Genomic DNA, 14,370 nt, shown 5'->3' with positions numbered 1-14,370 from the left:
AGATCTGCAGCTCTCATTTTCTTGGTATTTCCAAAAGATGAGGATGTACTAGTTTTTCTTACCAGCCATACATTTTTGCTTGTCTTTTAAAAGTGTAATTCTTAGCAGTATTGTCTTCAGAATGTTGACAATAAACACCAAAGAAAAAGTCTACCTGTGTGCACAAATTAGCTGCTTTGGTGAAAAATAGGTGCAGGGAAGATAATCAGCAAAGGAGTCTTTGTTAAAGCGATACAGTGCAATTCGAGCCAAAACTCTTACTTTAGTAATTATATGGAGGTTTTTTCTTTCCAAGGAAGAAAAAGTTAATGCCCTGTAAAATCCAGAGGAAAGAGGTGTAGGAGGTAATTGCATTCTTAAAACCTGCCATACTAGGTTTTTGCCAACTTCCATTCAATTTTCTAAGAGGAGGAATTGCAACTAAATGTCTTAGCTGTTCTTCAGTATTACTCATGCTTTTCAATGGCACTTGAATAGTGAGAATTACCTAATGAGATTCTGCTACAGAACTGATCTGTGTGGGAGCAGAGATTTTTATTTATAAAGCTATGCTCTGAAACACAGTTTATCAGTTACTGCTTAAAAGAAGGAGATGTGATAATTTTGAGTTCTGCCAAAGGGACTGATCAGATGCCAACTTTGTAAGCAGAAGCAGGAAATACAGAAAGTGATTTTTGATTTTTATCTCCTGAAGAGTGATAGGTGACCTTTTTATCACTGGATGAGAGGGATGGCTGTGGAAATGCACTTAAACTGCTAATACACATTTGTCTTTATTCCAGTAAATGAGGAATTGTGAGCACAAGGCCTACTTCCCTACATGGTGTAGACTTCTGCTTTCCAGAATGTGTAGCCTGTCACAGATACCAGTAGTAAGGACAGATGAGTAACTCTTCAGGATAGAGGATATGTTTGCATGGTAAGTTAAGTCAGAGTGACTAAAGGGAAATTCTGATTTTGAAAGGTGAAGGATAAGATCAGGCTTGTGTTGCTTCTTTTGTTACAATGATTAGGAGGACTAAAGGGGAATACTATTACAGGCTGTCCAGTGTGACAAAATTTAACTTTAGGTGTTTTCTCTGACAAGTATGGAAAATAATGTTCATACCTCTCAAAAGCACAAGACTGTTTTTTTTCTGCTTTCGTGGTACAGAGTGGTTGAGTTCTATTTCTGTACTACTTCCCTTTGTCTTCACCACATCTCTGCTGTCAGTTCTTTTCCACTTGTCATGCTTTTCTTCTTTTGCTGCTGAGAAAGCTGTGATGGAAGTAGATGGCCTTAAAAATATCCTAGGGAGAGAGTGGGGCTTTGTAGCTAGTGAATCTCTCAAAACTTTTTCTTCCCACTAACCAGAAACAAACCTCTGCTGTATAGACAGGACACTTCAACATCTTCCAAAAGCCCTGGTAACTCTGGCTGTGGTGTGTGCTATGACACTGATTTCTTGGAATATATTCAGTGACTGAACTGGAAATTGCCTGCACTGTGCGAAATAGGCATCGACCTCTTGGTGTTTCAAGATCTCTTTGTGCGCTACAAATGATCAGTGGGTGAAACACTGGCAAGTAAGTGTAGATTATAGCTGCAAAATGTATTGGCTTTTGATCTATGAAACCAAAATAAAGCCAGTGACAGCTAAATGATGAGAGAGTAAAATTCTGTGTACTGCAGCGCTCACATACTTGGAAACTGCATAGCTTCCAAGAAGCGAGAATAAATATGGTAACACTTCAGGAAGTTGCTTATGCACATTGGCTTTTTTTGCTGACTCTATAGATCAATGTAAAATTTTGGGCCCTGCATTTGAAGGCCTTTCACTCTGACTTAATAGCTTTCATTGTATTTTGTAGAATGAGGTCTCAAATAGAAAACCAGGTGCTTTGTGGATGGGTGGATGGGTTGGTTGGTTTGTTTTTTTTCCCCTTAAAAAGTGAATTAGGCTGCAGGGTTTTTAACTACCTTGGGGGAAAAAAAAATCAAAAAATATCATCACCACAGATGATTATCACCACTGTACTGCTTCTATGTCTTTGCTTACCTGACTAGGTAAACTGTATGGTTTGAACTGAATGATGTAGGATTGCATTAGAGAACTGCCTATTTATAAACCACCATCTCGCAAGTTGTTTCCTGACACTTTCCCCTTCCCCCGCCAACCCCTTTGTCCTGTAGAAGTGTGCTTCCAGTGTTTATAGCTCTTTGTGATAGAATGTCAGATCATCAAGCAGGTTCACAATTCACTTTGAGATTTCTGTGCATTTACTCTATTGTGCTACTAGGTGGCAGCCTTATTCTAAAGACAGCTACTGTCTATTCAGGGAAGAGCGTAGTATTCTGTTTTAGTGAAAGCACACTGAAAGGTTATTGTTTTTCTTCAGAATATCATTCATTTCGACCTAATGTGATCTTAAAATCCTGCTAATGGGTATTATTTGCTGTCTTCACTGAAAGTAGTGTGGGATATTAGCTCTTGAGTCGTGAAAAATGGTAGAGATTACTAATTTCTCAAGGTTAAGGAACTCTGAAACTTAAATTGGCAATTCAATAAAAAAAAGTTTAAGGCCTCTTTTTCACTTGCCTTGGAAGTCTTGGATATGTTAAGTATTCTTCAGTCAAATTTTACAAACATCTTTCATTTCCCTGTTATTTTCATTCTCATACTCTTACGCTGATTAAAAATTTGAAATGGGACAAGGTATTGGGGAAGACTTCACAGATTATCATTACCCTGTGGCTGAAAAGCAGATTTTACAGAGAGGGAGACTAGAATGGAGATATTTGCCTCAAATATCAGATCCCAAACAAGGGCTTTGGGTTGGTTTTATTTAGTGCTTTTAATTATTTTTTTTTTTTCAACTTCTAATTTATGTTTTTCTAGGTTTTAGAGGTGTTTTTTTTTTTTGGTTGAGTGTTTGGTGGAGTGAAAAAGTAACACATCTCTCTTCTTTAGGACAGACTAATTTTAAAGAAAGAAAAATGCTGCGTTCAGTTGTGAAACACTGAAGGCATTGAGATAATACTGAGCCTTGGCCAAGAATTGATTGAGAATCCAAAGCCTGTAGTTTTGCTGCTTTATTCTGTGGGGAAAAAAGAGATGAAATCTTAGGATTTGGAGATGGGCATTAGAATCATAGAATTGTTAGACCTGATTGAGGATTATTTCTTTTTTTTTTTTTTGGCAAGAACAGGTCTTGCTAGCAAATGAAAGGTTTTCAAGGAGTTGTTGTTAAAACAATGACTGAATGATTAAAAATTTTACATAAGGTCATTCTAAACACTCCTGTAGAGGAGTGTTTTTAAAATAGTACCTCAAAGTGGTGAATATTGGGCTGCATGGGAAATGGAGAAAGAAGCCCAATTTAGATAAATACTAAAAGCTGCATTTTGAAGAATAGCTGAAATGTCTTGATAGGGAACAAAGTGTCTCCCAGTGTGTAGGATTACTCATGAGTCTAGTCACTTCTCAGTGTGTTTTTCTTTCATTGTTGCTCATGTCCATTTTAAGAAGATTGAGAGTCATCTGAAATATTTAGCTTACATTTGTTGGCACTTACTAAATTACAAACCTGGCAACTTGTGTGATGTTGCTTACAACATTCACAGTGCTATCTGCTGGCCCACAGTTACTTAGCAACAGTGCAGCTCACGTTTACTTACAGCTCGTGCGTATGCATCTAAATGTAGTTCTGGGGGAAAAAAAAGGTTAAAGGAGTACAGAGTTTGGAAGAGAAAATGGATAGTGTTCAGCAATTTTGACTTTGAGACAGATGGCAACAGTACATGGGAAGATAGGCCTCAAAATGATTAGTCTTTTAAAAAAAAATTCATTTATGCATTACAAGACCTTGAAAGCAAAATGAAGGGAACCATTCTTCTGTCAACTACAGGAAGACCAAAAATTGAAGTACAGCAAATGGAAAACAGGGGTCACACTCTGTTTGGAGTACCTGTGCTACAAATGCATTCATGGGAAACAAGAAAATTATTTGAACATGGGGAATCTGAGACAGTCACAATATAATATATATATATATTTTTTTTTTCTGTGAGACTAACAGGTGGAGATTAAACATTCCTGTGGTTGGTGTTTGCTGCTTGTCAATTTGTTACTGTTTCTTGCTGATCCAACCTTCATATCTTAAGGGGGTTTTGATAGCTTGCAGTCTTTGAGTGGAATAATACCCAAAAGCACAATAACTTGAAAAGCCACTGGCAGACTGCTATGATTACATCCATCTCAATTTTTGGGATTTCAGGCATGCAGTTCTCCTTATTAGCCAGTGTTGTAGCTGCAGTAGAGTTTCCTTATATAGCAAAGAGAGGAAGATAATTGCAGCTCACTGCGGACATGAGAAAGAGGCAGGGAGCAGTGTGACCAAGCTAGGAATTATGAGTAGAAAAAAAGAAAGTCTAGATGTAATAGATAATGCAGAAGGATATAATAAGGGTAATTAAAGATGAGTATATGAAGGCTACTGAAGAGAGACGTGAGGACCTTATGTAGAATGTCATGGCAGAGAGAGCATTGCATGTGTTTTGGATTTCTGGAGATGCGTGGAGGAGCAGGGCAATTTGGAGAGCAAAGGAGAGATGACTGGAAAGGTGCTTCATTTGTAGGAGGAGTAAGGATATTGTTACTCAAGCTGTCCTCGAATTGAGCTGTTCCCTTTTGCTTAAAAATTCAGTGGTTTGAGAGGCTAATTCTCCAGGGATGGTATTGTTTTCCTCTGCTTGTGCTTCCCCATCTGTATCCTTATTTGAGTTTATTGGGCTTTTCTTGGGGGGAACTAATTCAGACACAGTGTGAACAAGATACTGCACCGTCACTAGGGAGTGGGATTGACAGTGCAATAAGGTTTTTAAGGACTAGAATGAGCCTAGTTACTTGATACTCATAGAAAGAGTGTGTAAGTCAGCAATCCATACAGCCAGAGTGAAAATACATCTGAAAAGACTTACCTCTGAGTTTCGAAGTCAGATATAAAAGATCTTATATATGTGTTTTCCACCCATTTGTTCATTGGACATGCAGTTTTGGTGCTGCATGCATACTTCTGGGGCTTACAGAACTGATGTCCTCTCCAGTTTGTGGACCATTGAAATGAGAGGTAATTACCTGCCATATTTTGTGGCTGCCTCAGAGTGGGCAAGATGGTATGAGTCAGTGGTTTTTATAAAGTACAGAATTGTGTGTGTGAAGTAGAGGCTTGACAGAAATCTACCATCCAATGCAACTAACAGCCTGCTCATCCCAACTCCTGGAAATGTGCTTGGTCTGCTCTTCTCAGACCTTCTTGCTCTCTACAGCTTCCTGAAAGGAGGCTGTAGCCAGGTGGAGGTTGGTATCTTCTCCCAGGCAATCAGCACCAGAACAAGAGGACACAGTCTCAAACTGCATCAGGATAAGTTTAGGCTTGAGGTGAGGAGGAAGCTCTTCAAAGAGACAGTTGTTAGCCATTGGAATGGGCTGCCCAGGGATGTGGTGGAGTCACTGTCCCTGGAGGTGTTCAAAAAGGAATTGGATGTGGCACTTTGAGATCTTTTCCAACCTTATTGATTCTATTATTCTATGATTCTCACTACTGTAGGCTTTTTGGAGGGAAGGTGGAACGATGGTGTCAGATACTTTTGGTTTCGGTTTTTTGTGAACCGTGTTTTGTGTTGAAAAGTAACAGGCTTTCTACCAACAAATCTCTGTTAAAACCAGTTCTTGGCAAGGTAAAACTAGAAAAGTTCATCTTGCTTTTTCCTTTTGCTGTCCCTGTAGTAGTGGAGACAAATAGGGTATGGGTGTTATCTGCATCAGCATCCCAGGCTTCTTGTCTGCTGCCTGTAGTGTTGATCTGTGTGATACAGAAGCAAAAAAATGAGGTGCACATCCTTACAGGGAAGGCTTGAATGTGTTCTCTGTGTTCTCTTTTCCTAGAACCATTGAAAATGGGTTTGCTGTGTAATGTGGTAAGCTTTGAATGCAAAATCATCTACGTGCTTGCCAGGAGACAAAGTAGATACAGAATCAGTTGGGTCCTGTAATTTGCTTTTATGGTGGCTGTAGCTATTTTTGAAGTGTTAGCTAGGCAGGTTGCCTTTCCTGAGTTTATTCAGCTGCAAATGTTATACCCATCTGCTTTGGCAGCTGAAACAAAAGGAGAATAATGAAAGAATGAAGATTTGTTGATAGCTAGGTTTGTGCAATTAGTCTTAGTGTCTTTGTGGGCTAATGAAGTTAAAGCAGGGCTTTAGATTCTATTTTCTTAAACAAGAGCAGCCTGCCTAAAGCTGTCTCTGCTGATGTTTTCCTTCTGAAACAATGAGAGTGAATACTGCAGGTTTAAAAATGGAGCGTAGTTTGAGGCTCCTAGCCTTGGGGATGAGTTCTTGTGTCAATGGGATTTTAAATATAAAATGAATATTAATGAGATGGGGAGGCTTTCAGACCTGGCCTTTAGTACTAAGCCATTGTGAGCGGAGCAGCTCTGGAAATGTGCTGATACTGGCACAGAGACAACCAGGAATTGACTGCTCTTGGAAAATGCCTCATCAGTCAGTCTTCACAGGCTCCTGAATGCTTGTCCTGATCAGATACAGAAGGGGACTTGGATGTTTCTAATATCACTACTCTGCCTGCTGATTTCTGTGTACGTCTCCCTGGGAACGTTCCTGTATGTTGGTATTCACTTCTAGCTTGTTGCATGGATGGAAGCGTAATGAAGGGGTAAGTTGTTGGTACATTTTGGCAGTCCTGTTTGGAAAAGAGCTCTGAACCTTCAATTAGGTGTTTTGGGTATAGTCACAAGAAGTCCAACTGGGTGTTAGTGTTAGTAGCTCCCTGCCTCTGATTATTAATGACAGCAAGCCTCTGAAATACTGAAGTACAAGTCCTCAGTGTGTAAAAGAAATGTGCCAAGGGTCTGAAGCTTCTCCTTACTTATTTTCACGAAGCAAGATACCTGTATTAACTGCCATGATAACAGTTCCAGCTAATGAATGCTGTTTGGATTATAATTTTTCTGTAAGTAGGGTGGTTTTGTGAGACAATGCACTTCCTCCTGGAGGCTGATTATGGGAGATGAAAGGTCACCTCAGAAATGCTAAGCCACTTCATTTTGCTCTGTAGTTAGTGCATCTGGCTGGGGAAGCTTGTAATAGTTGATACCCTCTTGATATTACCTTCTTCCTTTTCTTGGTGTTTGCTCCAAATGCACTGCTTTAGCTGTCAAACATCACGTCTCTGGCTTTGAAAGAGAAGTTCTGGAGACTAAGGTTAGCAGCTGCGAAGAGTTGCTCTAAAAGCTGAAGTACTAACCTTGAGCTTGGTTTAATTTGTTGTGTGCTACTTGTGTGTTTTCTGGAAAAGCTTTGCATTTCTTCTGTTCCCTAGTACTAAAGAATGTGCAGTCCTGTGTCCATTGCCTGTTTTGTCTACCTTTAGGTAAAGTGGACTCTTTTCTTCTTGTGGATTGAATGTGACATTACTGCTACTGATTTGTTACTGTAATACTCTTCTGAAAACAGTCTAGAATTGACGTCATAGGACCTGAAATGAAAACGTGGGAGAGAAAAGCTCCAAATTTATTCTTTTCAGGAGCTAGAATGGACAAAAAGGCAGTGAAGCTCATCATCACAATTATATTCTTAGTATTAATTAAAATACTGCAGGAAGGTGTTGGTTTACACCACAGTTCTGTATTTAGATCTGCTAATAGAAGGTTGCAGGCTGAGCCTCTCTTGTTCTGGAGTGTTTGCCAAATTTCCTAAAGGATTTGTTTGTCATGCAAGCTTTGCCCTGTGGCATGGCACTTACATGCTATACGTGCCTCTGCTGCCACATTAAGTAATAGCTTCTCTTTATTAAATCTGGAGTAGGAACATGATTATTTGTGCTATTGGACTAAGTCATAAATGTGTTAAAAATGCTTTTTTTTCCCTGCCCTGGCTCTAGGGGTCTCCCAGTTTATCTCCTAAGTGCTGTGCCTTTTGAATAGCTGTAGTATTTATTGTTTTCTTAGGATCCACAGTAGGGGTTTTTAATTCCATATTATCAGTTACATGTCAGTGAAGAAGCTTAAGGCTGTGTTCAAGAGCTTGATACCCATGTGGATAGTCTCCTCTTCCACTGAGAGTGGCTGGGTAATGTTCCTTGTCAAATGCCTGGAATACTGCTTAGAGTGCTGCCACAAAGTGTGCAACAATCTAGCTGTATCCAGGCAAAATGGCTCAGCAGCATTCTCAGTGCTTACAACTCAGAAGGCACCAGTTTTTCTGTGCTGCTGTGGGGAGATAGCTGATGCATCTCAATTTTTGAGATGGTTCTGACCTACGATTTATGAGTTGGTTTTACCTTTTAAAGGGAGGAATAGTGATAATGGATTCTAAAGCTCTGAAGATATTTTGTAAGCTAGGAGGAGTTTTATAGGTGGAAAAGCCAAGGCACAGAGACAGAGTTAGAAATTACTCCGAAGTCTGGCAGTTGAGACTGACCTGGCTTTTCTGGAGGCCCTAGTCCAGTATCTCAGGCAGTCTCATATTGCTTATGTTCCTTTACCAGGATGTTAGAGTACTAAACTCTTGGTACAACTATCCCATCTCTGAGCTGTGGTCAAATCATCCTGTCCCCCAGGCAGCCCCTTGCTTTTTTGCTTGTTTGAATGACCTGAAAAACGTTTCCTGGCAGGCAGTAAGATTCTTGCAGCACAGCAAGCATGGCCTCCTCCTCCCTAGCTTATGTCCTGCAAGAGTTCCTCATTCAGCTTAATTCAGTCATTTTGTCTGCGTTCACATTGGTTTTATTTTGTTTTTTAACAGCATATTGGTTATCTTGATGTACAAACCCAAGTGGAAATGAAGCACTTGTTTTTGCTGTGAGAGGGGTAGCCAGATCTATACCCACACTTCTGGACCTGTCATCTCTTAGATAGTAATGATAAAGGTACAGTATCTTGTCCCCTTTGCTTGATTGGTTATTTTAGGGGAGAGTGCCTGTGTGCTCAGCCTAAGGTAAAACACACTTGTATTGTAATTTCAAATGGTGAAGACATGGCTCATGCTAAGCCCAGATACTGCTGGCTGAGATACCTGCCTGTCTGCTCAGGGATGGCTGATCCATACTGAGTGGCTATCATTTTGTATACCCGTGCTTGATGGGATTTAGGTTAATGTTAGATCACTTGTAGCTAATAATTGGAGCTAATTTTTCTGTAGGTAGAGTGGGGAAGGAAGGGACAGCACAGATGATAACTGAAAACAGATTTCCTTCTATTTCTCCAGAAGTTTGTTTCTTAGGTCATTCAACATCTTGATATCTATTGTCTTTGTATATTTGTACTCTACTGACACAGTATTACATGTAAGAACTCATTAGGGGGGGAAAAGAGTGCATTTTACACAGGGCAAAATAAAAAGGTCTTTGTTAGCTGAGGATTAGATGCATGAGGAGGAACGTCATTTGGGTTCATCATGACTATGTAGGTAGGGGAAAAAGATTCTAAATCTGGGGGTTCATAAATATTTCTACATGGACTTCAAAACAATGTACATTTGAGTGAGTACTTTTGTATGGCTGTAAGCTATTTTATAGACTGAAGTGAATAGTTATGCATCACATCAGATTGCAGAGATGGTGCTTGAAGGCCTAAGTTGGTCTGTGAATTTTGGAGTGTGAATTTTTGGAGTGTGAATTTTGATGGAGTATGAATATTTGTCCTTTTTTTTAATTCCTTCTGTTCCTATGCTTAAGAAATGGGGAATAAACTAAATGTCTACATGTATAATAGTCATAGCAAATAAGCTGCAGCAATGATCAGTCTTGCTGTAGGGGAAAAAAAAGAGCAGCAGTCAGATAAATGGCAGTCTTGTCACTGCTTGGCTGAAACAAATAAGTTACAGCTGAAGAAAAGTTCAGTTGGTAAAAAATACACAAAATAACAGAGAAATGCCAAGAAAGGACCCTAGTGACTCAAGAGTTTTGTCTGTTGTCTTCTGTTTCTGTGCCTTACAGTAGCTGTTATCAGTAATTCAGGAAGTGAGCTGCTGGGATACGGATAGAACTTAGTACTGCTGATAAGGAAGTGAAATGATTGAAATGCCTGGTGTAGTGTTAGATAAGATGAAATGCCTTGTTTATCACACAAGCAGAATTCTAGTCAGATCCAGGGAGCCAGTACAGCGTTCCTCAGTAAAAGGCTGCAGGCTACCTGGGCAACCACCACAGCAGCCAAACAGGATGGGAACTTTGTATCAAGAAACATCCCTGCACAGATCCCTTCGTTTGAGCATGGGAGGATTTTGTGTTTCTGATTACATAAAGAGATTCACGGTAAGGGGTTCCTTACTGGTTTATTTTGAGCCTAGCTTTAAAGTAAGGACTTCCTAGATGGTGCAGTATTGGTTTTGGTGCTTGTTGTAAAGTGCTGTTAGTTTGGTGTTCTTGGCCAGGTTGTGCAGTCTGTTGGCTTGCAGAACAACTGCCGATGTCAAGGAGGTGTTTCTTAAATGATGAGGGCAGGCTTCACCTTTTGTAAATACTTTTATTTTTCATGAGAGCCTTGGCACATTTGAAACTTTCATTCTAAGCAATGTATTTGGAGTTCAGGATGCCAAACTGCCATTCAAATCACATGGACATTGGTTGTTACCACTTGTCATTTGAGTTGTCTGATGGCTTAAAGACAATCTGTTGAGCAGGCTTGTGCTGGAATGATCTTGTGAGGAGCCAGATTCTGCAGGAACCCATTTACCTGTGGTAAAAGCAGTGGTTTTGTGTGCTCTGTAGGAATACTGAAAAATTGTGAGATCTGAACCCCATTATATCTGAGGAAATAGAGTGAAAGAAAGTCTGACTCTGAAGGCTGAACCACTCATCCACAGACCACAAACCCTGCAAGAGGAGATAAATATAGATGAGTCAGTGGTGGAAAAGGGAGTAGGAATCTGTTTTTCAACCAGTGTAAGCTCTTCCTAAACCACAGTGTGTCTTAAACATATCCCTGGAGTTCAGTTTCAGTTGCTTCAGTGGTACTGTTTCTGTTTTCTTCAGTTTATTTGCTTTTGCAGTGTGCATATAATAATGTTCAAGTAATTTAAAAAAGTGTAGGAGTTGCATTTTAAAGGAGAATGGATCAGATAATTGTGGTTAAGACCAGTAAATTCCAGAATTTTGAAGAAATAATTTCCTTGTGTTTCATTCAAAAATAGCTTTAATGGGCTTTCAGAAACGGTTTATTTTCATCTCCATTCTTTAAAGAGCCTATGGAGTAAATTAACTCAAACATTAATAAGCCAAATTCTGACCCAGTTGAAGATAAGGACCAAATTCCTGATTTCAGCAACTAGGATATTGTTCTGAAGCCTTAAATGAATGTAGTGTGGTGTAGTGAATTTAATGTGGCCATGAGTACAATGTAATTTCATTTATTACATAAGAAACAGAATGGCTCAGAGGACTAGATATATTTGATACCCCTGTGGCCACATGATTTCTTGTCTATGGAAACAAAGCAGGAAAACATTTTTGTCTGTTAATTTGAATATACTGTTCAACTGTTCTTCATGCTGAACAGATAATGATGTGTTTAAATGGTTCATGTCCAGTTTTTTGTTAAAGAAACAAAGATTAAGCCTGGAATATGTGCCAGTTTTCTGCCAGTTCTCTTTTACCTGTTGCTGGAGGAGTGCAAATGAGAAATCTTTCCAAAAGGACTACAAGAATGTGGCTTTATAACCATCAAAGCAAATGATGAGAGGTTTTTTGAACTAGTTCTGGGGGGGAAGTCAGTACTGCAGTTGTCTTTCTACATTATTGTCTGTGACTTGGCTCTGTGTAGATCAGAGTACTTCTGTAATAATATGAAGGCTATAATGAGATTCAGAATATCTTGTTTCTTAATAATTGATCTGTTCTGTGACTGTTATGTGACTGACTAGCTCTTTACTATTCATTGCTTCAATTTTCCTTTCTATAAAAATAATGATAATGGTACTTCTGAAAGCATGTTAAGCTCCACAGGTAAAAGCTATGTTAGGTTTAGTTTGATTTATTGGTTTCCTAGTCCTTTGTGAGATAAGAATCAAAAATAACTGTTTTGGATGTCTTGCATTGGATCACGTTACTCTGACTGCTTTACTGAACTCATTATTGTTATCTCTTGGAAAATCATTCTTTGTTCACAAAGCTAGCCCTTAAATTCACAGAAGTGAGGAACGTGTTGTTTGTACGTTTGTTGATGGTGGTCTTTCTGGTGTAGTACTTGTTGATCTGCCTGCTTATACTCAAGTAAGTGGCTGTCTCAGCTGATCCTGGTGTTATGGAAGGGCTCATAACACCAGGTAGCTCTGTAAACAGTGGCCTGAGTGTGTTTACAGACTGTTTGGAAACTTCTGTCACAGTTCAGGTACGATGGAGTGTATAGTTCATGCTCAAGCAGCAAGATGGGGCATTTTGTGTTCCATGAACGGATTGGGCTCTTTGTTGGGACAGGCAGTGATAGGAGTATTTGAATGCGTGCTTGAAGACCAAGTTGCCTCTGCTTCCTTCAAGCTTTTCTTTCCCATGAGCTGAACAATGTCATTCAGCTGCATTAACCCTTTTAACCTTAGTGGTGCTGCTTGCTTTCCTCTGCTGATTTGCTGGAGTTGACTCTTACTTTAGGACATGGCCACTTACTGAGATATTTGAAGTCATCGTGGCCTTCACATATGATAATCTTGATACTCCTCTCCTATTTCATTTGTGGTAGATCATGTGCATTCCACTCTTTTTTGGGTGTGGGGGGCAGCATCATGCTAGTTTTGCTACTCAGACTTACTTCTAGGAGTCCTGTGTTAGTGTTGTTTGGAACTAGTTAGGTGCTCTTGGTTCACATCCCGTCCTTCATGTTTTTGGTTTTGTGTCTTGCACTGCACATAATGACCTTTTAGTCTTTCTTTGAACAGTTGTCTCTTGTTATATTTTAGTTATTAGATGCTTGGATTACAGAGTTGCTGGGATAGACCTGATAGAGACCAGGCCTTAATACCTGCAATTCAGATTCCTGTTGACCTGGGGTGTCATTCCTCTACTCAGCAGATGGATCTGGGATCCCAGGCTGTGTACTGCCATTCTTGGGTCCAGTATTGGCAGGCTATATGCAGGCAGTGATGGAGAATTAGGAAAGAGGTGGACAGACTGAAAAAAATAAATCAGCAGCAGTAGTAAGCCATTTTGAAGGACTGGAATTCTTACAGAGACATATGGTTTGGGGAATTTGAGTATCTCAGTTGTTGACACTATCTTCCTAGGCTTTGTGGGAACTCAAGAGAGATATTATGCTGCAATTTAAATTTTGCACCAGTGTATAGTGGTTTGCAGTCTAAATGTATTCTACTGAGTATCATTTTCTGGAATATGAACTAGAGTAGTGAGCTATATATAGTCTCTGATGCTACAAAACAGCTTTGTTTTCACCATTCATGGCTGAATTAAGATCGCAGGAGCCAGCAGTGTTCTTCCTGCTGTTGTCTTCTGTATTTCCCAGTATCATAGAATCAATAAGGTTGGAAGAGACCTCAAAGATCATCAAGTCCAGCCTGAATTTGTGGCTTGCCTTTCACTCTTTCCTTTGTGTCCTTGTTTTGGTGTTCAGGCTTGAGCAGTACATGTGTTTCCTGGCTCATCCAACTTATTTGGAGTTCTTACTCATGCCTCCCAACCTCAGGTATGTACTGTCCTGTCTGCTTCTTTTCAGAAACTAAATCCCTTCCAGCACTGCTGTTGCATACTCATTGGTACTGTATGGGGCTGGGTAGAATGGCAAATAAATGCCTTTCTTCTATAAATAGTTCTGTTCTGCATATTTTCTTGCTGGGTTCCTGTTTCCAGTTTCTGATTAAGGCCCCCAGAAGGCCCAGCATGGGGAATTTCAAGGTCTTGGTTGTTTCTCAGCACTTCAGGAATTGACCCAAGTTGAATTGCATCTTCTTTGACCTCTCTTGCCATAAAAGGAAAATTGTGTACTACAGATTTCTTGATTGACTTCTTCGTTTCTGGGCTTGCTTTGTACAGAATTATCAGTCTTAGGGCCAGGAAAGAGTTTTCAGATGGCTGCCTGGGTCATTGTGCTCCATGAAGCAGTTCTTACAATGGCTGTCAGTGATTGTCCTGGTAAGCCAGCTAGATAGCTTCCAGTCATTGCTGTGGAGTACTACACTTGACTGATGGGAATTCTCCTAGTGTTGCAGTCAGTGGAACATTTCATAACATCTACTCTTCATTAGATTCAGTTTAGAGAAACTTCAGCAAATTTTTTCTGTACCTCCTTTTGTGGCTAAGCAAGAGTGAGGGACCTCTGTTTCACTATTTCCATGGACTGTGTGTAGAGTCTCTTGGCAAGTGT

At 39.8% G+C, this 14,370-nt stretch overlaps 1 protein-coding gene across 1 annotated transcript in view; it reads left to right on the top strand.

The window, feature by feature from the left end:
* The first annotated feature begins 8,813 nt into the window (after positions 1 to 8,813).
* MYLK3 (myosin light chain kinase 3) overlaps positions 8,814 to 14,370 on the top strand; it is a 31,812-nt gene continuing 26,255 nt past the window's right edge. Inside the window, exon 1 of the mRNA XM_054170086.1 lies at positions 8,814 to 8,930. Coding sequence (XP_054026061.1) covers positions 8,922 to 8,930 — 9 coding nt within the window. The 5' untranslated portion in view covers positions 8,814 to 8,921. The remainder of the gene's footprint in view (positions 8,931 to 14,370) is intronic.

Source organism: Dryobates pubescens, chromosome 19 (genome assembly GCF_014839835.1).
Source record: "Dryobates pubescens isolate bDryPub1 chromosome 19, bDryPub1.pri, whole genome shotgun sequence".
NCBI lineage: Eukaryota > Metazoa > Chordata > Aves > Piciformes > Picidae > Dryobates > Dryobates pubescens.
The sequence above is the reverse complement of the archived record's forward strand: the minus strand, read 5'-3'. Positions and strand labels throughout refer to the sequence as shown.